The sequence below is a fragment of the Oncorhynchus keta genome, chromosome 5 (genome assembly GCF_023373465.1).
Source record: "Oncorhynchus keta strain PuntledgeMale-10-30-2019 chromosome 5, Oket_V2, whole genome shotgun sequence".
Taxonomy (NCBI): domain Eukaryota; kingdom Metazoa; phylum Chordata; class Actinopteri; order Salmoniformes; family Salmonidae; genus Oncorhynchus; species Oncorhynchus keta.
The window spans coordinates 36,218,563-36,241,756 of NC_068425.1; the positions used below are offsets into that span (position 1 = coordinate 36,218,563).

At 45.2% G+C, this 23,194-nt stretch overlaps 1 protein-coding gene and 3 long non-coding RNA genes across 20 annotated transcripts; 2 read left to right on the forward strand and 2 right to left on the reverse strand.

Annotated features, from left to right (window-relative positions):
• Positions 1-433: 433 nt before the first annotated feature.
• Positions 434-22,142, forward strand: LOC118382552 (ras-related protein Rab-40C-like). The gene is made up of 6 exons (XM_052520036.1): positions 434-2,317; positions 10,392-10,452; positions 15,267-15,286; positions 17,568-17,740; positions 19,255-19,477; positions 21,354-22,142. Exons 1-6 carry the CDS (start codon positions 2,176-2,178, stop codon positions 21,626-21,628), a joined length of 894 nt encoding a protein of 297 aa, XP_052375996.1. The 5' UTR covers positions 434-2,175; the 3' UTR covers positions 21,629-22,142.
• LOC127930237 (uncharacterized) lies at positions 3,591-4,788 on the reverse strand. Of its 2 annotated transcripts, XR_008137405.1 has the most exons (6): positions 4,744-4,788; positions 4,530-4,636; positions 4,249-4,429; positions 4,105-4,211; positions 3,923-4,070; positions 3,591-3,697 (listed from the first exon to the last, which is right to left on the reverse strand). It is a non-coding gene; the product is annotated as an uncharacterized LOC127930237 (long non-coding RNA). The 2 variants fall into 2 exon arrangements; XR_008137404.1 differs by lacking the exons at positions 4,530-4,636; positions 4,744-4,788 and having other exon boundaries at positions 4,105-4,453.
• LOC127930240 (uncharacterized) lies at positions 6,020-7,384 on the reverse strand. Of its 3 annotated transcripts, none has more exons than XR_008137426.1 (3): positions 7,260-7,384; positions 6,819-6,904; positions 6,020-6,258 (listed from the first exon to the last, which is right to left on the reverse strand). It is a non-coding gene; the product is annotated as an uncharacterized LOC127930240 (long non-coding RNA). The 3 variants fall into 3 exon arrangements; XR_008137427.1 differs by lacking the exon at positions 6,819-6,904 and adding an exon at positions 6,684-6,753 and having other exon boundaries at positions 6,020-6,231; positions 7,260-7,364; XR_008137425.1 differs by lacking the exon at positions 7,260-7,384 and adding an exon at positions 6,684-6,753 and having other exon boundaries at positions 6,020-6,231; positions 6,819-6,923.
• Positions 19,634-21,347, forward strand: LOC127930238 (uncharacterized). 14 transcript variants are annotated; one of them, XR_008137413.1, is made up of 5 exons: positions 19,634-20,520; positions 20,554-20,685; positions 20,719-20,785; positions 20,852-20,917; positions 20,985-21,347. It is a non-coding gene; the product is annotated as an uncharacterized LOC127930238 (long non-coding RNA). The 14 variants fall into 14 exon arrangements; XR_008137419.1 differs by having other exon boundaries at positions 20,852-20,884; XR_008137417.1 differs by having other exon boundaries at positions 20,554-20,652.
• Positions 22,143-23,194: the final 1,052 nt, after the last annotated feature.

Below are 23,194 nucleotides of genomic sequence, written 5' to 3' on the forward strand. Positions count from 1 at the left end.
GAAATCGTCTCAAAAACAAAAGTGACATAATTAAACTCGTGGAGTAATGTGTATTACTTTTTCATGTGTTATGACATGAAAAAGTGATTTAAAAAAAATCATATATAAACGCTGTATATACCTTCCAAATGAAAACTAATTGGAAGAATTCAAACATATATATTTTTTATTGGAAAGAGATGTAATGTTTCTGGACGATGCACAATGCTGCCTTGTTGACAACACGAACCGAGCAGCGCAAGATTACCGTTCCTCCTTCACCTGCCTTTGCCCGTTTGCGTCACCGGTCACAGGCCAGTACCCAGCCGAACAGTACGATCAAACAAAGTCGAATCTGCCCCTTTTAATCTCAGTCACTTCCACACTCTCAATGTGTTGTTGACAGATTTTATGATTGATTTTTCTGATAGCCAATCGTATCATTCTGTGTGTATGTGTATCCAATCAGAGGCTGGTAAGGGCGGAGCGGGAACCTCGAGCACCAGACTGTGCAGTGCCTATCTGTCAGCTTCAGTGTGTTTATCGCGAATGTGATTTTGAGCGTGGAGGAAGAAAAAAAACACATGTATGATTTTACAAACTGAGATTTTCAAATGATTTACCGCGGACTTGGACTAAAACCTTTACATCTCAACTTGTGCTTTTGGACCCACGAGAAAATACGGCAAGCTGCAAGTTCTGGATAGAACCAAGGCAAGGAAAAGGTCGGGAAGTTTACGGATCTTTGTTGTCCGGACAAGAGAGAGGGGCCCGATTTCAGAGCAGCCAGTCTCGGGTGAAGTTAGCAAGCAAATCGGTACCAAGGAAGCCAGCATCGTAAACCAGTTAGGAAGAGGATAGTCCAGTTTTCGACAGGTTAGGAGATTACTCGTACAATTATTACCTTTATGAACGAGAGCTCTGGCAAACTGATACATATTAGGGTATGTTATTTAATTCGGATGTTGACCTCTGTCGTTGATTGGACACTTGTCAACTAACCACGAATATCAAGCTAGTTTAGCATTACCAGCTAGTTTAGCATTACCAGCTAGCTTAGCATACCCAACTAGCTTAGCATTACCAGCTAGCTTAGCATACCCAACTAGCTTAGCATACCCAGCTAGCTTAGCATACCCAACTAGCTTAGCATACCCAGCTAGCTTAGCATACCCAGCTAACTAGCTCCTCCTGTCTTGCCAGCCACGCAAAGCTGTTGTTCATAGTTACCTTGCTAGCTACCATTCACGGCTAGCTGCCTATTTACCCTTTAATTACTATAACAGGGTTGCTAACTATCTAGTAAAAAAACAAAAACAGGTTATAAACATTTTTTGTTTTGTGGGCTCAACATAGACTGTAACGTTAGATGTTCTTGATAACACTTTCTTTGTTGCGATAGCAACAATGGCATTACTCGCTAGCTAGCTAACGTTATGCTAACAATAAGGACACAGATAGCCTGTACGCTAACTAGGAAACTAGCTACATCCTTACAATATACAGTTTAGCTAACGTCACGTCCACAAAACAAATATGTTGTTTTCATCTAAAGAGAGGTTATTGCCAGATAGCTCACAACAAGGTTCGTTTACTAACCGTCTGTTGATGAAGCAACAGCGTTGTATTTTAAATGTAATTGTTGTTTTAAACTGTGACAGGTGTTTGAAGCGCTAGCAGTCAGAGAAGTCGGTGGTTAAATAAATACCAGTTGCAAAACGGTGTTGAGGTTGGAAGATCAGGACTTCTGCTCGCAGCTTGCTTTCAGCAGTGACGTTATTTGGACCACCACTGGTACCCTGCCTCATTCCTGTCCAAGGGACGTTTTTGGTTTTGAGCAGCACACCGTACATCCAACTCCTGCAAGCTGTTTAACCTGGAGGGACTTTTTTTTTTTTCAAATTAATTGTGTCCACTATTGCTGCATCATTCAGACTTGCCAAGCTACAATGGTGGTCAGGTGTTTTAACCTGTAGCAGCGCCTCAACTCCACCTCGACACACAACAGTGGGCCGTAGGGCTAATCAACAATTCTCAACTGGAGGACCACACAGACTCTTGACTACTCTAACTTCTCTGCTGGAATAGACCATACCTGTCCCCCCCCTCTCTCCATCCCCTCCCCTCTCCGTCCCCCTCTGCCTCCATCCCCTCCCCTCCCCCAGTGTGTGAGGGGACAGATGTGAGGAAGGCAGGATGGGGACCCAGGGCAGCCCGGTGAAGAGTTATGACTACCTGTTGAAGTTCCTCCTGGTCGGGGACAGCGATGTGGGGAAAGGGGAGATACTAGACAGCCTACAGGATGGATCGGCAGAGTCTCCGTACGCGTACAGCAGTGGTGAGTCACGAGCTCAGGACTTTTCTGATAACTACTTTATTGAGGGGGAAAATGTACTTACTGTGATTATGTGGGTTGTCCAACCGAGCTGTCTTAAGGATGAATGCACTAACTGTAAGTCGCTCTGGATAAGAGCTTCTGCTAAATGACTCACTTGAAAATGTACTACACACACACACACACACACACACACACACACACACTGTCTTGGCAGCAGCTAAGGGGGATCTCTAATAAATACAAAGACAAAGACACACACAGACGCACGGACACATAACACATGTATACACATACTACACACACACAGCTACACACACACACATCTACACACACCACACACACACACACACACACACCATCTACACACACACACACACACACCATCTACACATACACACCACCTAAAAACAGACACATACCAGTCCGCTGTGTGTGGTAAGTGAATAATATTTTCCGCTCCTGTACAAACGTCTGAACAATGCAGACACATTCATATTGTCTCACTAACTAATAATGCATCAGCTACAGCAGAAGGTTCAGTCACTGTCTCACTAACTAATAATGCATCAGCTACAGCAGAAGGTTCAGTCACTGTCTCACTAACTAATAATGCATCAGCTACAGCAGAAGGTCCAGTCACTGTCTCACTAACTAATAATCCATCAGCTACAGCAGAAGGTCCAGTCACTGTCTCACTAACTAATAATGCATCAGCTACAGCAGAAGGTCCAGTCACTGTCTCACTAACTAATAATGCATCAGCTACAGCAGAAGGTCCAGTCACTGTCTCACTAACTAATAATGCATCAGCTACAGCAGAAGGTTCAGTCACTGTCTCACTAACTAATAATGCATCAGCTACAGCAGAAGGTCCAGTCACTGTCTCACTAACTAATAATGCATCAGCTACAGCAGAAGGGTCAGTAGCTGAATGGTCGCTGCCCGAGTCAACAAGGTGAAAATCTCCAAGTGCCTTGAGGAAGGCACTTAAACCTAGTTTCCTCCAGGGGTAACATACTACTATGTCTGACCCTGTAAAACAACACCTATCATACTACTATGACTGACCCTGTAAAACAACACCTATCATACTACTATGACTGACCCTGTAAAACAACACCTATCATACTACTATGACTGACCCTGTAAAACAACACCTATCATACTACTATGACTGACCCTGTACAACAACACCTATCATACTACTATGTCTGACCCTGTAAAACAACACCTATCATACTACTATGACTGACCCTGTGAAAACAACACCTATCATACTACTATGACTGACCCTGTAAAACAACACCTATCATACTACTATGACTGACCCTGTAAAACAACACCTATCATACTACTATGACTGACCCTGTAAAACAACACCTATCATACTACTGACTGACCCTGTAAAACAACACCTATCATACTACTATGACTGACCCTGTACAACAACACCTATCATACTACTATGACTGACCCTGTAAAACAACACCTATCATACTACTATGACCCTGACCCTGTAAAACAACACCTATCATACTACTATGACTGACCCTGTAAAACAACACCTATCATACTACTACTATGACTGACCCTGTAAAACAACACCTATCATACTACTATGACTGACCCTGTAAAACAACACCTATCATACTACTATGACTGACCCTGTACAACAACACCTATCATACTACTATGACTGACCCTGTAAAACAACACCTATCATACTACTATGTCTGACCCTGTAAAACAACACCTATCATACTACTACTGACCCTGTAAAACAACACCTATCATACTACTATGACTGACCCTGTAAAACAACACCTATCATACTACTATGACTGACCCTGTACAACAACACCTATCATACTACTATGACCCTGTAAAACAACACCTATCATACTACTATGACTGACCCTGTACAACAACACCTATCATACTACTATGACTGACCCTGTAAAACAACACCTATCATACTACTATGACTGACCCTGTAAAACAACACCTATCATACTACTATGACTGACCCTGTAAAACAACACCTATCATACTACTATGACTGACCCTGTAAAACAACACCTATCATACTACTATGACCCTGTAAAACAACACCTATCATACTACTATGACTGACCCTGTACAACACCTATCATACTACTATGACCCTGTACAACAACACCTATCATACTACTATGACCCTGTACAACAACACCTATCATACTACTATGACTGACCCTGTACAACAACACCTATCATACTACTATGACTGACCCTGTACAACAACACCTATCATACTACTATGACCCTGTACAACAACACCTATCATACTACTATGGCTGACCCTGTAAAACAACACCTATCATACTACTACGACCCTGTACAACAACACCTATCATACTACTATGGCTGACCCTGTACAACAACACCTATCATACTACTATGACCCTGTACAACAACACCTATCATACTACTATGGCTGACCCTGTACAACAACACCTTCCATACTACTACGACCCTGTACAACAACACCTATCATACTACTATGACCCTGTAAAACAACACCTATCATACTACTATGACTGACCCTGTAAAACAACACCTATCATACTACTATGACTGACCCTGTACAACACCTATCATACTACTATGACTGACCCTGTACAACAACACCTATCCTGTGAATTTTTATTTATTTTTAAATAATAACGTTTTAAGAGAAGCTTTTAAAACCAGACCTTTCCTCCCACCCCTGGTTTGAATGACTTCACAGTCCTACAAGCCCTGTATTATAGAGTACACACACACACTCCACACACACACACTCCACACACACTCCACCTTCTCCACACACACTACACACACTCCACACACACACTATACACACACACACTCCACACACACTCCACCTTCTCCACAAACACACACACACACACCCATCAGGTCCCCTGAGAGTGTAGCTACACAGTCACCGTGACCTTAGCCCGAGGATCACCAGATGCCTTCTATTCTGGTTTGTCAGGGTGTGTGTTGAGTCGGGAGACGCCCATTAGCTACCATCACGCTGGGAATCATAGCTTCCACACCAGTTCATCAGGGTGTGTGTTTGAACTGCCTACGTTGTCCTTGTTAAGTCATTTCAAAGGTTGTGTGGTTTCTTTGTTTGTTTTTCTTCAATACAATAACATTGTTGCCGGGAATCCCCAGTCATTATCGTTCAGAGCTAGGGGTCTCTACAGGCTAGCTGTCGTGTGACTCTGTCGGAGTCCTGGAGGTTCTCAGTGGAGAGGGGAGGTTGTGACAGACCTGTACCCGATGGGGTGAGCTCTCCTTGGGCACGAGGAAAGGAGACGGATGCCTGTCTGGGTGTTATGGTGCTGCTGGATGTGACAGCTTGCTGCTGTTGATAGTTGGGGGGCGATGGAGAGAGAGAGAAAGAGGAGGGGGGGTAGGGCTGCTGGTCTGTGGCTTCAAAAGAGCTGCTTCACACACTCCCAGCTCCATCAGACAAATCCCCCAGTTCACTGTTCAGACCTCTATGGGGACCAGCACTGTTCATGATGGGGACACTGTTCATGATACACTGTTCAGAGATATCAGACCTCTATGGGGGGGACCTCTATGGGACCAGAGCAAGATACAGACTGGGAATGGGGACCAGCACTGTTCCTGAAGACAGACTGTTCATGATACAGTTCAGACCTCTATGGGGACCAGCACTGTTCATGATACAGACTGTTCAGACCTCTATGGGGACCAGCACTGTTCATGATACAGACTGTTCAGACCTCTATGGGGACCAGCACTGTTCATGATACAGACTGTTCAGACCTCTATGGGGACCAGCACTGTTCATGATACAGACTGTTCAGACCTCTATGGGGACCAGCACTGTTCATGATACAGACTGTTCAGACCTCTATGGGGACCAGCACTGTTCAGACCTCTATGGGGACCAGCACTGTTCAGACAGACTGTTCAGACCTCTGGGGACCAGCACTGTTCATGATACAGGTTCAGACTATGGGGACCAGCACTGTTCATGATACAGACTGTTGGGGACCAGCACTGTTCAGACCTCTATGGGGACCAGCACTGTTGGGGACCAGCACTGTTCAGACCTCTATGGGGACCAGCACTGTTCAGACCTCTATGGGGACCAGCACTGTTCATGATACAGACTGTTACAGACAGACCTCTATGGGGACCAGCACTGTTCAGACCTCTATGGGGACCAGCACTGTTCATGGGGACCTCTACTGTTCAGGGACCAGCACTGTTCTGTTGATGGGGACCAGCACTGTTGTTGGGGACCAGACTGTTCTATGGGGACCAGCACTGTTCAGTTCATGATACAGACTGTTCAGACCTCTATGGGGACCAGCACTGTTCATGATACAGACTGTTCAGACCTCTATGGGGACCAGCACTGTTCAGACCTCTATGGGGACCAGCACCTCTATGGGGACCAGCACTCAGTTCATGGGGACCAGACTGTTCAGACCTCTATGGGGACCAGCACTGTTCATGATACAGACTGTTCAGACCTCTATGGGGACCAGCACTGTTCATGATACAGACTGTTCAGACCTCTATGGGGACCAGCACTGTTCATGATACAGACAGCACTGTTCAGACCTCTATGGGGACCAGCACTGGGACCTATGGGGACCAGCACTGTTCATGATACAGACTGTTCAGACCTCTATGGGGACACTGTTCAGCACTGTTGACCTCTATGGGGACCAGCACTGTTCATGATACAGACTGTTCAGACCTCTATCTATGGGGACCAGCACTGTTCATGGGGACCAGCATGACAGACTGTTCAGACCTCTATGGGGACCAGCACTGTTCATGATACAGACTATGGGGACCAGCACTGTTCATGATACAGACTGTTCTATGGGGACCAGCACTGTTCTGGGGACCAGACTGTTCAGACCTCTATGGGGACCAGCACTGTTCATGATACAGACTGTTCAGACCTCTATGGGGACCAGCACTGTTCATGATACAGACTGTTCAGACCTCTATGGGGACCAGCACTGTTCATGATACAGACTGTTCACAATGTTCATGATACAGACTTGCAACCTCTATGGGGACCAGCCTGTTCATGTATTCATGTGATTTGGGGACAAAATGACAACGGTATCTATGGGCCAGCAATGAAAACCTGAATTAAAGGGACCAGCTGTGTTCATGATACAGACTTTTTCTAAATGGGGACCAGCACTGTAATGACAGACATTTTTCAGATTTTCTATGGGGACCAGCACTGTTCATGATACAGATTCTTATTTTCAATGACGGCCTAGGAACAGTGGGGACCAGCCTGTTCAGGGGCAGAAGGACAGATTTGTACCTTGTCAGCCCGGGGGGATTTGAATGGGGACCAGCACTTGCAACTCTTGGGGACCAGCCGGTTACTAGTCCAGACGCTCTAACCACTGTTCAGTCTACCCTCAGACCTCTATGGGGCCACACTCTACACTGTTCTAACTCATGTTGGTGGAGAAAATGTAACAATTTTAAAGGGGACCCAATTCTATACATTTTGCCATGTCTAATGTGTATTCATGTGATATTTGGGTGACAAAATGAACGGTATCTATGGGCTAAAAAACCCGTTAGCTGACGTGGGCTGATTGATCTGGACATTTCTGACAGGTTCTAAACCAGGTCTGTAATGACTGACATTTTTTTTTTTTTTTAACCAGGCAAGTCAGTTAAGAACAAATTCTTATTTTCTCTAGGAACAGTGGGTTAACCAGGGGCAGAAGGACAGATTTGTACCTTGTCCTCGGGATTTGCCACCCTACAACGCTCTAACCACTAGGCTACCCTGCCACCTCTACACTCTAACCACTAGGCTACCCTGCCGCCTCTACACTCTAACCACTAGGCTACCCTGCCGCCTCTACACTCTAACCACTAGGCTACCCTGCCCCTCTACACTCTAACCACTAGGCTGCCTGCCACCTCTACACTCTAACCACTAGGCTACCCTGCCCCTCTACACTCTAACCACTAGGCTACCCTGCCGCCTCTAACCACTCTAACCACTAGGCTACCCTGCCGCCTCTACACTCTAACCACTAGGCTACCCTGCCACCTCTACCTCTAACCACTAGGCTACCCTGCCACCTCTACACTCTAACCACTAGGCTACCCTGCCACCTCTACACTCTAACCACTAGGCTACCCTGCCGCCTCTACACTCTAACCACTAGGCTACCCTGCCGCCTCTACACTCTAACCACTAGGCTACCCTGCCGCCTCTACACTCTAACCACTAGGCTACCCTGCCGCCTCTACACTCTAACCACTAGGCTACCCTGCCGCCTCTACACTCTAACCACTAGGCTACCCTGCCGCCTCTACACTCTAACCACTAGGCTACCCTGCCGCCTCTACACTCTAACCACTAGGCTACCCTGCCCCACCTAACCACTAGGCTACCCTACTACACTCTAACCACTAGGCTACCCTGCCGCCTCTACACTCTAACCACTAGGCTACCCTGCCACTCTAACCACTAGGCTACCCTGCCACCTCTACACTCTAACCACTAGGCTACCCTGCCACCTCTACACTCTAACCACTAGGCTACCCTGCCGCCTCTACACTCTAACCACTAGGCTACCCTGCCACCTCTACACTCTAACCACTAGGCTACCCTGCCGCCTCTACACTCTAACCACTAGACTACCCTGCCACCTCTACCCTCTAACCACTAGGCTACCCTGCCGCCTCTACACTCTAACCACTAGGCTACCCTGCCGCCTCTACACTCTAACCACTAGGCTACCCTGCCGCCCCAAAATGACACAGGAACTGATGATGTATTACACAACTACTATTACACCTTTCAAGAGTAACTTTAAAGGTGGACTGAGTTCCTTTTAAATAAAAGAATACCAGTTCGTGAATTTAAAAAATGTATTTAAAAAAAAATTTAAACTTGGAAAGTCAACTAAGAACAAATGATTCTTTACAATGACGGCCTTCCCCCCGGCCAAACTCTTAATGCAGACGACGCTGGGACAATTGTGAATCAGCCTGGAATCGAACCAGGGTCTGTAGTGACACCTCTTGCCCTGAGATGCAGTGCCATAGACCGCCGTGAAAGCAGTAATTTGATTGGTCAGGACAAGAGCAAAGATTTCTCATCCAAGTGGAGAACTGCAACTGAAGCACAATATGTGTCCTTTTACATTCTGAAGCCACACACACACACACACACACACACACACACACACACACACACACACACACACACACACACACACACACACACACACACACACACACACACACACACACACAGCTATAGGGACAGGTGAACTGATAATGCTTTTTAATGTCTAATACCTCTCCCTTCTTTCTCTCACCCTCCTCCCTACCACTTTCTCTTCTGAATTTCAACCTCCCCTTCTCTCTCTCAACCTCTCTCTCTCTCTCAACCTCCTCTCTCTCAACCTCCTCTCTCTCAACCCCCCTCTCTCGCTCTCTCTCCCTCTCAACCCCTCTCTCTCTCAACCCTCTCTCTCTCTCTCTCTCTCAACCCCCTCTCTCTCTCTCTCCCTCTCAACCCTCTCTCCCTCTCAACCCTCTCTCCCTCTCAACCCCTCTCTCTCAACCCCCTCTCTCTCAACCCCTCTCTCTCAACCCCCCCTCTCTCTCAACCCCTCTCTCTCAACCCTCTCTCTCAACCTCTCTCTCTCTCTCTCTCTCTCTCTCTCTCTCTCTCTCTCTCTCTCTCTCTCTCTCTCTCTCTCTCTCTCTCTCTCTCTCTCTCGTCTCTCTCAACCTCGTCTCTCTCTCTCTCTCTCTCAACCTCGTCTCTCTCTCTCTCTCTCTCAACCTCGTCTCTCTCTCTCTCTCGTCTCTCAACCTCGTCTCTCTCTCTCTCTCTCTCTCTCTCTCTCTCAACCACCCTCTCTCTCTCTCTCTCTCAATAACCTCCTCTCCTCTCTCTCTCTCTCTCAACCTCCTCCCCTCTCTCTCTCAACCCTCCTCTCTCTCTCAACCTCCTCCCTCTCTCAACCTCCTCCCTCTCTCCTCCATCCAGGCATCGACTACAAGACCACCACTATTCTGCTGGATGGGAGGAGAGTGAAACTGGAGCTGTGGTTAGTACATCCTACATGTTGAATCAACACATTGTGGTTATTAGTACATCCTACATGTTGAATCAACACGTTGTGGTTATTAGTACATCCTACATGTTGTGGTTATTAGTACATCCTACATGTTGAATCAACACATTGTGGTTATTAGTACATCCTACATGTTGTGGTTATTAGTACATCCTACACGTTGTGGTTATTAGTACATCCTACACGTTGTGGTTATTAGTACATCCTACATGTTGTGGTTATTAGTACATCCTACATGTTGTGGTTATTAGTACATCCTACATGTTGAATCAACATGTTGTGGTTATTAGTACATCCTACATGTTGTGGTTATTAGTACATCCTAAATGTTGTGGTTATTAGTACATCCTACATGTTGTGGTTATTAGTACATCCTACATGTTGTGGTTATTAGTACATCCTACATGTTGAATCAACATGTTGTGGTTATTAGTACATCCTACATGTTGTGGTTATTAGTACATCCTAAATGTTGTGGTTATTAGTACATCATACATGTTGTGGTTATTAGTACATCATACACGTTGTGGTTATTAGTACATCCTACATGTTGTGGTTATTAGTACATCATACATGTTGTGGTTATTAGTACATCCTACATGTTGTGGTTATTAGTACATCCTACATGTTGTGGTTATTAGTACATCCTACATGTTGTGGTTATTAGTACATCCTACATGTTGTGGTTATTAGTACATCCTACATGTTGTGGTTATTAGTACATCCTACATGTTGTGGTTATTAGTACATCCTACATGTTGTGGTTATTAGTACATCCTACATGTTGTGGTTATTAGTACATCCTACATGTTGTGGTTATTAGTACATCCTACATGTTGTGGTTATTAGTACATCCTACATGTTGAATCAACACGTTGTGGTTATTAGTACATCCTACACGTTGTGGTTATTAGTACATCCTACACGTTGTGGTTATTAGTACATCCTACATGTTGTGGTTATTAGTACATCCTACATGTTGTGGTTATTAGTACATCCTACATGTTGTGGTTATTAGTACATCCTACATGTTGTGGTTATTAGTACATCCTACATGTTGTGGTTATTAGTACATCCTACATGTTGTGGTTATTAGTACATCCTACATGTTGTGGTTATTAGTACATCCTACACTGTGGTTATTAGTACATCCTACATGTTGTGGTTATTAGTACATCCTACATGTTGTGGTTATTAGTACATCCTACACGTTGTGGTTATTAGTACATCCTACATGTTGTGGTTATTAGTACATCCTACATGTTGTGGTTATTAGTACATCCTACATGTTGTGGTTATTAGTACATCCTACATGTTGAATCAACACGTTGTGGTTATTAGTACATCCTACACGTTGTGGTTATTAGTACATCCTACATGTTGTGGTTATTAGTACATCCTACACGTTGTGGTTATTAGTACATCCTACATGTTGTGGTTATTAGTACATCCTACATGTTGTGGTTATTAGTACATCCTACATGTTGTGGTTATTAGTACATCCTACACGTTGTGGTTATTAGTACATCCTACATGTTGTGGTTATTAGTACATCCTACATGTTGTGGTTATTAGTACATCCTACATGTTGTGGTTATTAGTACATCCTACACGTTGTGGTTATTAGTACATCCTACACGTTGTGGTTATTAGTACATCCTACACGTTGTGGTTATTAGTACATCCTACACGTTGTGGTTATTAGTACATCCTACACGTTGTGGTTATTAGTACATCCTACATGTTGTGGTTATTAGTACATCCTACATGTTGTGGTTATTAGTACATCCTACATGTTGAATCAACACGTTGTGGTTATTAGTACATCCTACATGTTGTGGTTATTAGTACATCCTACATGTTGTGGTTATTAGTACATCCTACATGTTGTGGTTATTAGTACATCCTACATGTTGTGGTTATTAGTACATCCTACATGTTGTGGTTATTAGTACATCCTACATGTTGAATCAACACGTTGTGGTTATTAGTACATCCTACATGTTGTGGTTATTAGTACATCCTACATGTTGTGGTTATTAGTACATCCTACATGTTGTGGTTATTAGTACATCCTACATGTTGTGGTTATTAGTACATCCTACATGTTGTGGTTATTAGTACATCCTACATGTTGAATCAACACGTTGTGGTTATTAGTACATCCTACATGTTGTGGTTATTAGTACATCCTACATGTTGTGGTTATTAGTACATCCTACATGTTGTGGTTATTAGTACATCCTACATGTTGTGGTTATTAGTACATCCTACATGTTGAATCAACACATTGTGGTTATTAGTACATCCTACATGTTGTGGTTATTAGTACATCCTACATGTTGTGGTTATTAGTACATCCTACATGTTGTGGTTATTAGTACATCCTACATGTTGTGGTTATTAGTACATCCTACATGTTGTGGTTATTAGTACATCCTACACGTTGTGGTTATTAGTACATCCTACATGTTGTGGTTATTAGTACATCCTACATGTTGAATCAACACGCTGTGGTTATTAGTACATCCTACATGTTGTGGTTATTAGTACATCCTACATGTTGTGGTTATTAGTACATCCTACATGTTGTGGTTATTAGTACATCCTACATGTTGTGGTTATTAGTACATCCTACACGTTGTGGTTATTAGTACATCCTACATGTTGTGGTTATTAGTACATCCTACATGTTGTGGTTATTAGTACATCCTACATGTTGTGGTTATTAGTACATCCTACATGTTGTGGTTATTAGTACATCCTACATGTTGTGGTTATTAGTACATCCTACATGTTGTGGTTATTAGTACATCCTACACGTTGTGGTTATTAGTACATCCTACACGTTGTGGTTATTAGTACATCCTACATGTTGTGGTTATTAGTACATCCTACACGTTGTGGTTATTAGTACATCCTACATGTTGTGGTTATTAGTACATCCTACATGTTGTGGTTATTAGTACATCCTACACGTTGTGGTTATTAGTACATCCTACATGTTGTGGTTATTAGTACATCCTACATGTTGTGGTTATTAGTACATCCTACATGTTGAATCAACACGTTGTGGTTATTAGTACATCCTACATGTTGTGGTTATTAGTACATCCTACATGTTGAATCAACACGTTGTGGTTATTAGTACATCCTACATGTTGTGGTTATTAGTACATCCTACATGTTGTGGTTATTAGTACATCCTACATGTTGTGGTTATTAGTACATCCTACATGTTGTGGTTATTAGTACATCCTACATGTTGTGGTTATTAGTACATCCTACATGTTGAATCAACACGCTGTGGTTATGAAACAGAAAGTACTCCAGATTGAATTTACGAACATACATGTCCAGCTAGTCATTTGTAATGCTAGCAAGAGGTTGCATAGCAACAGCATCAACTTCCGGTCGACAGGCGAAATGCAAGTACGCTCAACTGAAACAATACCGTTTGTTTACAGTATACTAAAATGAACTAAGAGTATATACTCATTAAGTATGTAGTATACAGTATGTTAGTATGGGTACTCATTAAGTAGGTAGTATACAGTATGTTAGTATGGGTACTCATTAAGTAGGTAGTATACAGTATGTTAGTATGGGTACTCATTAAATAGGTAGTATACAGTATGTTAGTATGGGTACTCATTAAGTAGGTAGTATGTTAGTATGGGTACTCATTAAGTAGGTAGTATACAGTATGTTAGTATGGGTACTCATTAAGTAGGTAGTATACAGTATGTTAGTATGGGTACTCATTAAGTAGGTAGTATACAGTATGTTAGTATGGGTACTCATTAAGTATGTAGTATACCGTATGTTAGGATGGGTACTCATTAAGTAGGTAGTATACAGTATGTTAGTATGGGTACTCATTAAGTAGGTAGTATACAGTATGTTAGGATGGGTACTCATTAAGTAGGTAGTATACAGTATGTTAGGATGGGTACTCATTAAGTAGGTAGTATACAGTATGTTAGTATGGGTACTCATTAAGTATGTAGTATACCGTATGTTAGGATGGGTACTCATTAAGTAGGTAGTATACTGTATGTTAGTATGGATACTCATTAAGTAGGTAGTATACTGTATGTTAGGATGGGTACTCATTAGTTTAGGGGCGTTGGCCTAAAGAGAAGTCATGAATACTCTTCTTATTCTACCCTTTTTTTCTGAAGTGTATTATCTGGGTTTCATCTTGGATAATCATTCATCTCCGTTTGGTGCACCGTAGATTGACACTGTATGTGAAAACGGCACATTTTCTACGTTTTGTAGGAACAAATATAATGTTAAAAAGTTTTCCCCGATGATATCGTCAGAAGTTAAACCATTTTAAAAACAGTGATATTCAAACGCTATGGGATTTGTGGGGAGGAAGATGATACCCTCCTGGCTAGAAACTCGTTGCAGGTTTTGAAAATCACTGTTTTTCTTACTTTGAATCCTATCCTGTGATGTCACAGATACATTTATTCTTAGAACCTTCTCTTTTTAACCACAGATCAAAATTGGCGGAATATCCCTTTAATTGTGGTTAACTCATATCTCTCTCTGTCTCTCTCTGTCTCTCTCTGTCTCTCTCTCTCTCTCTCTCTCTCTCTCTCTCTCTCTCTCTCTCTCTCTCTCTCGCTCTCTCTCGCTCTCTCTCGCTCTCTCTCGCTCTCTCTCTCTCCCCTCTCTCTCTCTCTCTCTCTCTCTGTCTCTCTCTCTCTCTCTGGGACTCTCAGGACTGGAGGTTCTCTCACTCATCTCTCTGTCTCTGTCTCTCTCTCTCTCAGGGACACGTCAGGACAGGGAGGTTCATCAGGTCCTGCCAGAGGGGCTCATAGAACACACATTCTGCTGACATAGTACACACATTCTGCTGACATAGTACACACATTCTGCTGACATAGTACACACATTCTGCCGACATAGTGTGTATATATACAGTTGAAGTCAGAAGTTTACATACACTTAGGTTGGAGTGATTAAATCTTGGTTTTCAACCACTCCACAAATTTCTTGTTAACAAACTATAGTTTTGTCAAGTCAGTTAGGACATCTACTTTGTGCATGACACAAGTCATTTCTCCAACAATTGTTTACAGACAGATTATTTATTTCACTGTTTCACAATTCCAGTGGGTCAGAAATTTACATACACTAAGTTGACAGTGCCTTTAAACAGCTTGGACAATTCCAGAAAATGATGTCATGGCTTTAGAAGCTTCTGATAGGCTAATTGACATAATTCGAGTCAATTGGAGGTGTACCTGTGGATGTATTTCAAGGCCTACCTTAAAACTCAGTGCCTCTTTGCTTGACATCATGGGAAAATCAAAAGAAATCAGCCAAGACCTCAGAATTTTTTTTTTTGTAGACCTCCAAGTCTGGTTCATCCTTGGGAGCAATTTCCAAACGCCTGAAGGTACCACGTTCATCTGTACAAACAATAGTACGCAAGTATAAACACCATGGGACCACGCAGCCGTCATACCGCTCAGGAAGGAGACGCGTTCTGTCTCCTGGAGATGAACGTACTTTGGTGTGAAAAGTGCAAATCAATCCCAGAACAACAGCAAAGGACCTTGTGAAGATGCTGGAGGAAACGGGTACAAAAGTATCTATAGCCACAGTAAAACGAGTCCAATATCGACAACCTGAAAGGCCGCTCAGCAAAGAAGAAGCCACTGCTCCAAAACCGCCATTAAAAAGCCAGACTATGGTTTGCAACTGCACATGGGGGCAAAGATTGTAGTTTTTGGAGAAATGTCCTCTGGTCTGATGAAACTGTTTGGCCATAATGACCATCGTTATGCTTGGAGGAAAAAGGGGAGGCTTGCAAGCCAAAGAACACCATCCCAACAGTGAAGCACAGGGGTGGCAGCATCATGTTGTGGGGGTGCTTTGCTGCAGGAAGGACTGGTGCACTTCACAAAATAGATGGCATCATGAGGGTGGAAAATTGTGGATATATTGAAGCAACATCTCAAGACATCAGTCAGGAAGTTGAAGCTTGGTCGCAAATGGGTCTTCCAAATGGACATTGACCCCAAGCATACTTCCAAAGTTGTGGCAAAATGTCTTAAGGACAACAAAGTCAAGGTATTGGAGTGGCCATCACAAAGCCCTGACCTCAATCCCATAGAACATGTGTGGGCAGAACTGAAAAAGCTTGTGCGAGCAAGGAGGCCTACAAACCTGACTCAGTTACACCAGCTCTGTCAGGAGGAATGGGCCAATATTCACCCAACTTATTGTGGGAAGCTTGTGGAAGATAAACAATTTAAAGGCAATGCTACCAAATACTAATTGCGTGTATGTAAACTTCTGACCCACTGGGAATGTGATGAAAGGAATTAAAGCTGAAATAAATCATTCTCTCTCGACAATTATTCGGACATTTCACATTCTTAAAATAAAGTGGTGATCCTAACTGACCTAAAACAGGGAATTTTTACTATGATTATATGTCAGGAATTGTGAAAAACTGAGTTTAAATGTATTTGGCTAAGGTGTATGTAAACTTCCCGACTTCAACTGTGTGTATAGTATATATTATTAGTATTATTGTTTCATGTACTTCTCTTTTTGACCTGCAGTGTTTCACTGTACCCTGCAATGACATCTGAGACTCTGTGCACATGACTAATACACTCATCTAATCCAGTACACACACAATCTAATGACATAGTACACACACACAATCTAATGACATAGTACACACACACACACACACACACACACAATCTAATGACATAGTACACACACACACAATCTAATGACATAGTACACACACACACAATCTAATGACATAGTACACACACACACAATCTAATGACATAGTACACACACACACACAATCTAATGACATAGTACACACACACACACAATCTAATGACATAGTACACACACACACAATCTAATGACATAGTACACACACACACAATCTAATGACATAGTACACACACAATCTAATGACATAGTACACACACAATCTAATGACATAGTACACACACACAATCTAATGACATAGTACACACACAATCTAATGACATAGTACACACACAATCTAATGACACAAGTCCCCTACTGAGTGTGTTTGGCTGGTCCTGTCTGCTCCTCCTACTTCTATAAACAGGACATAAAGAACAATGTTGTGTGTGTGTGTGTGTGTGTGTGTGTTCTCCAGGGGATCCTGCTGGTGTATGACATCGCAAACCGCTGGTCGTTCGAAGGCATTGACCGCTGGATACGAGAGATTGACGAGGTATGGAGGGAGGGGGAGGAGGAAGAGAGGGGAGAGGAGGAAGAGAGGGTAGAGGAGGAAGAGAGGGTAGAGGAGAGGGTAGAGGAGGAGGAGAGGGTAGAGGAGGAGGAGAGGGTAGAGGAGGAGGAGAGGGTAGAGGAGGAGGAGAGGGTAGAGGAGGAGGAGAGGGTAGAGGGGAGAGGAGGAGGAGAGGGGAGAGGAGAGGAAAGGAGAGACCCTGTCCCATAGTTCTCAATACTCCTCAGTGAACAGAACCGAATAGGCCCAGAGTACTGCTATAGACACACCCATGTCCTTCTGGGATGCAGAAGCCTAGAGGACATCCTCCCTGTGTGTGTTTCTCTCAGGGTGTTTGGTGAAGATATGTCTTTCCTGGTTCACCTCTAGTCTACAGTACCCTGGAACTGGACTCCTGTCATTCAGAGAGCGGGAGGGAGAGAGAGACAGATGGGGGGGAGAGGGAGGGGAGGAGAGGGAGAGAGAGACAGATGGGGGGGGGGAGGAAATAGACTAGAGAATTTGATTGTTAGAATGAAAGGTGAAGCCGCTAGAAAGACCAGGGCCCGTTTCCCATAGCGATGGAACTCAGGCTTCCCAGTGTTTTAACCAAGTATCTTTCCTACAACGACCCAGGATGCAACGTGTGTTTCCCTAAACACCACGCAGAGAGAACGCTCGTTGAGTGTGTTGTTGCAGCGTGTCGATACTGATAGGATGGATACTGATAGGATAGGATGGATACTGATAGGATGGATACTGATCTACTAAGGGCTCTAACGATGAACGTGTCCTTGACGCTTTTGGGAAACAGCTGGGAGATCTACTAAGGGCTCTAACGATGAACGTGTCCTTGACGCTTTTGTGAAACAGCTGGGAGATCTACTAAGGGCTCTAACGATGAACGTGTCCTTGACGCTTTTGGGAAACAGCTGGGAGATCTACTAAGGGCTCTAACGATGAACGTGTCCTTGACGCTTTTGGGAAACAGCTGGGAGATTTACTAAGGGCTCTAACGATGAACGTGTCCTTGACGCTTTTGGGAAACAGCTGGGAGATCTACTAAGGGCTCTAACGATGAACGTGTCCTTGACGCTTTTGGGAAACAGCTGGGAGATTTACTAAGGGCTCTAACGATGAACGTGTCCTTGACGCTTTTGGGAAACAGCTGGGAGATCTACTAAGGGCTCTAACGATGAACGTGTCCTTGACGCTTTTGGGAAACAGCTGGGAGATCTACTAAGGGCTCTAACGATGAACGTGTCCTTGACGCTTTTGGGAAACAGCTGGGAGATCTACTAAGGGCTCTAACGATGAACGTGTCCTTGACGCTTTTGGGAAACAGCTGGGAGATCTACTAAGGGCTCTAACGATGAACGTGTCCTTGGCGCTTTTGGGAAACTGGTCCCTGATCTCTCTGTTATATGAAAGAGACAGTTCTAACAGTTTCTATAACTTACTACTGTTTTCTACTTCCTGTAAACCACTGAAATGCCCCCCCCTCTCCCTCCCATCAGCATGCCCCGGGTGTACCTCGTATCCTGGTAGGCAACCGGCTCCACCTGGCGTTCAAGCGCCAGGTTCCTACGGAGCAGGCCCGGGCGTACGCGGAGAAGAACGGCATGACCTTCTTTGAGGTCAGCCCGCTCTGCAACTTCAACGTCATCGAGTCATTCACAGAGCTGTCTCGCATCGTACTGATGAGGCACGGCATGGAGAAGTTCTGGAAGCCCAACAGAGGTAGGGGGGAGGAGCTTGACACTGATATTTAAAAAAAATAAAAGGAGTACATGTGCTCCTAATTAGAAAAAAATTGTAGGCACGGCATGGAGAAGTTCTGGAAGCCCAACAGAGGTAGGAGGGGGTGAGGGGAGGGGGAGGAGCTTGACACTGATATTTAAAAAAAATAAAAGGAGTACATGTGCTCCTAATTAGAAAAAATTGTAGGAGCAAAATAAAATGTATTCATGGATTTCAAGTGTATTCAGGGTTTCAAGTGCTATGCTCTAGCGACTGAGCTACGGAGGACCGCGCTCTAGCGACTGAGCTACAGAGGGCCGCGCTCTAGCGACTGAGCTACAGAGGGCCGCGCTCTAGCGACTGAGCTACAGAGGGCCGCGCTCTAGCGACTGAGCTACAGAGGGCCGCGCTCTAGCGACTGAGCTACAGAGGGCCGCGCTCTAGCGACTGAGCTACAGAGGGCCGCGCTCTAGCGACTGAGCTACAGAGGGCCGCGCTCTAGCGACTGAGCTACAGAGGGCCGCGCTCTAGCGACTGAGCTACAGAGGGCCGCGCTCTAGCGACTGAGCTACAGAGGGCCGCGCTCTAGCGACTGAGCTACAGAGGGCCGCGCTCTAGCGACTGAGCTACAGAGGGCCGCGCTCTAGCGACTGAGCTACAGAGGGCCGCGCTCTAGCGACTGAGCTACAGAGGACCGAGCTCTAGCGACTGAGCTACGGAGGGCCGCGCTCTAGCGACTGAGCTACAGATGACCGAGCTCTAGCGACTGAGCTACGGAGGGCCGCGCTCTAGCGACTGAGCTACAGATGACCGAGCTCTAGCGACTGAGCTACGGAGGGCCGCGCTCTAGCGACTGAGCTACAGAGGACCACTTTAGAAGCGCATCTAAAGAAGCTCTCCCTTGTTACTTTCTGAACCACCAGATGTTTACTGCTGGTAAAATTACCACACGATATCCTTCATCTGTGGTTAGGCAGGTTGCTAGCTAGCTAATGATCTGTGGTTAGCAGGTTGCTAGCTAGCTAATGATCTGTGGTTAGCAGGTTGCTAGCTAGCTAATGATCTGTGTTTAGCAGGTTGCTAGCTAGCTAATGATCTGTGGTTAGCAGGTTGCTAGCTAGCTAATGATCTGTGGTTAGCAGGTTGCTAGCTAGCTAATGATCTGTGGTTAGCAGGTTGCTAGCTAGCTAATGATCTGTGGTTAGCAGGTTGCTAGCTGGCTAATTATCTGTGTTTAGCAGGTTGCTAGCTAGCTAATGATCTGTGTTTAGCAGGTTGCTAGCTAGCTAATGATCTGTGGTTAGGCAGGTTGCTAGCTAGCTAATGATCTGTGTTTAGCAGGTTGCTAGCTTGCTAATGATCTGTGGTTAGCAGGTTGCTAGCTAGCTAATGATCTGTGGTTAGCAGGTTGCTAGCTAGCTAATGATCTGTGGTTAGCAGGTTGCTAGCTAGCTAGCTAATGATCTGTGGTTAGGTTGCTAGCTAGCTAATTATCTGTGGTTAGCAGGTTGCTAGCTAGCTAATGATCTGTGGTTAGCAGGTTGCTAGCTAGCTAATGATCTGTGGTTAGCAGGTTGCTAGCTAGCTAATGATCTGTGGTTAGCAGGTTGCTAGCTAGCTAATGATCTGTGGTTAGCAGGTTGCTAGCTAGCTAATGATCTGTGGTTAGGCAGGTTGCTAGCTAGCTAATGATCTGTGGTTAGCAGGTTGCTAGCTAGCTAATTATCTGTGGTTAGCAGGTTGCTAGCTAGCTAATTATCTGTGGTTAGCAGGTTGCTAGCTAGCTAATGATCTGTGGTTAGCAGGTTGCTAGCTAGCTAATGCTGTAATAGGACAGAACAAGGTTGAAGTAACTCTCTCTCTCCTCTCCCTCCAGTCTTCACTCTCCAGGACCTGTGCTGCAGAGCGATTGTCTCCTGCACGCCCGTCCACCTGATCGACAAGCTGCCGTTGCCCGTGGCGATAAAGTCCCACCTCAAGTCCTTCTCTATGGCCAATGGGATGAACGCAGTGATGATGCACGGACGTTCCTATTCGCTGGCCAACGCGGCGGGCGGGTCTAAAGGGAACAGTCTGAAGCGTTCTAAATCTATCAAACCCCCCCAGAGCCCCCCACAGAACTGCACACGCAACAACTGTAAAATCTCGTAGTGATAGACCCTGTCTGGGGGAGGGGGGAGACTGACACCCTAAACACACTGAAACAGACCCTGTTCCTTCCACTGAGGGGAGGGTGTGTAGAGCCTGTGGGGAGAACCAAGTCTGAGACTTAACCTACACCCTGAAGAGATACTCTGAAACAGACCTAGCCCTTAGCCCATACCCCAAGAATACACCCAGAATACATCCAGAATACACTCAAAATACATCCAGAATACACCCAGAATACATCCACATCCAGAATACACCCAGAATACATCCACATCCAGAATACACCCAGAATACATCCACACAACCCTACTGAGTTCTAGTGTTTTCCCCTCTCTTCTTCCCTCCCGTTCTCCCTCTGTTGATCAGAGTGTTGCCTCCTGCTGTCCCATGATTCATATGTTAAATAATAGATGTTCTCTTCATGGATCTCTGCCTGCTCTCCTTCCTTCCTCTCTCTCTCTCCTCTCTCTCCCTACATCTCCCTCACTCTGCCTGCTTTCTCTCCTCACTCTGCCTGCTCTCTCTCCCTACATCTCCCTCACTCTGCCTGCTTTCTCTCCTCACTCTGCCTGCTCTGCCTCTCTCTCCTCACTCTGCCTACATCTCTCTCTCCCTCATCTCCCTCACTCTGCCTGCTTTCTCTCCTCACTCTGCCTGCTCTCTCTCTCCCTACATCTCACTGCCTGCTCTCTCTCCTGCCATCTCTCCTCACTCTGCCTGCTCTCCCTCCATCTCCCTCACTCTGCCTGCTCTCTCTCCCTACATATCCCCCACTCTGCCTGCCTTCTCTCTCTCTCCTCACTCTGCCTGCCTCTCTCCCTACATCTTCCTCACTTTACATCTATCCATCTCCTCACTCTGCCTGCTCTCTCTCCCTCATCTCCCTCACTCTGCCTACTCTCTCTCCCTACATATCTCTGCCTGCCTCTCTCCCTACATCTCCCCTGCCTGCCTCTCCCTCATCTCCCCACTCTGCCCTGCTCTCTCTCCCTCTCCCTCACTCTGCCTGCTCTCTCCCTCCCATCTCCCTCACTCTGCCTGCTCTCTCCCTCCCATCTCCCTCACTCTGCCTGCTCTCTCCCTCCTCCCATCTCCCTCACTCTGCCTGCTCTCTCCCTCCCATCTCCCTCACTCTGCCTCTCTGCCTGCTCTCTCCTCTATCCTCACCTCCCATCTCCTACATCTCCCTTTGCCTGCTCCTCCCTCTCCCTTTCTCTTCTCCCCAGATATCATCACTCTGCCTGCCCCTTTCTCCCTTCCACTTTACATCTCCATCTCCCTCCATCTCCCCTCTCTGCCTGCTCTCTCTCTCCCTACATCTCACTCTGCCTGCTCTCTCTCCCTACATCTCCCTCTCCTCCCTACATCTCCCTCACTCTGCCTGCTCTCCTCCCTTCCCTTTACATCTCCATCTCCCTCACTCTGCCTCTCTTCTCCCTATATCTCCCTCACTCTGCCTGCTCTCTCCCTCCCATCTTCACTCTGCCTGCTCTCTCCTCCCATCTCCTTTCACTTCTTTGCTCTCTCCTCCCATCTCCTTCCTTTGCCTGCTCTCTCCCTCCCATC

Coding starts and splice junctions, on each gene's coding strand:
- LOC118382552 (XM_052520036.1), top strand. CDS start 2,176: ATGGGGACCCAGGGCAGCCCGGTGAAGAGTTATGACTACCTGTTGAAG. Junction 15,287..17,567: donor GGACACGTCAGGACAGGGAG/GTTCATCAGGTC, acceptor TCCCCTACTGAG/TGTGTTTGGCTGGTCCTGTC. Junction 17,741..19,254: donor GGATACGAGAGATTGACGAG/GTATGGAGGGAG, acceptor CCCTCCCATCAG/CATGCCCCGGGTGTACCTCG.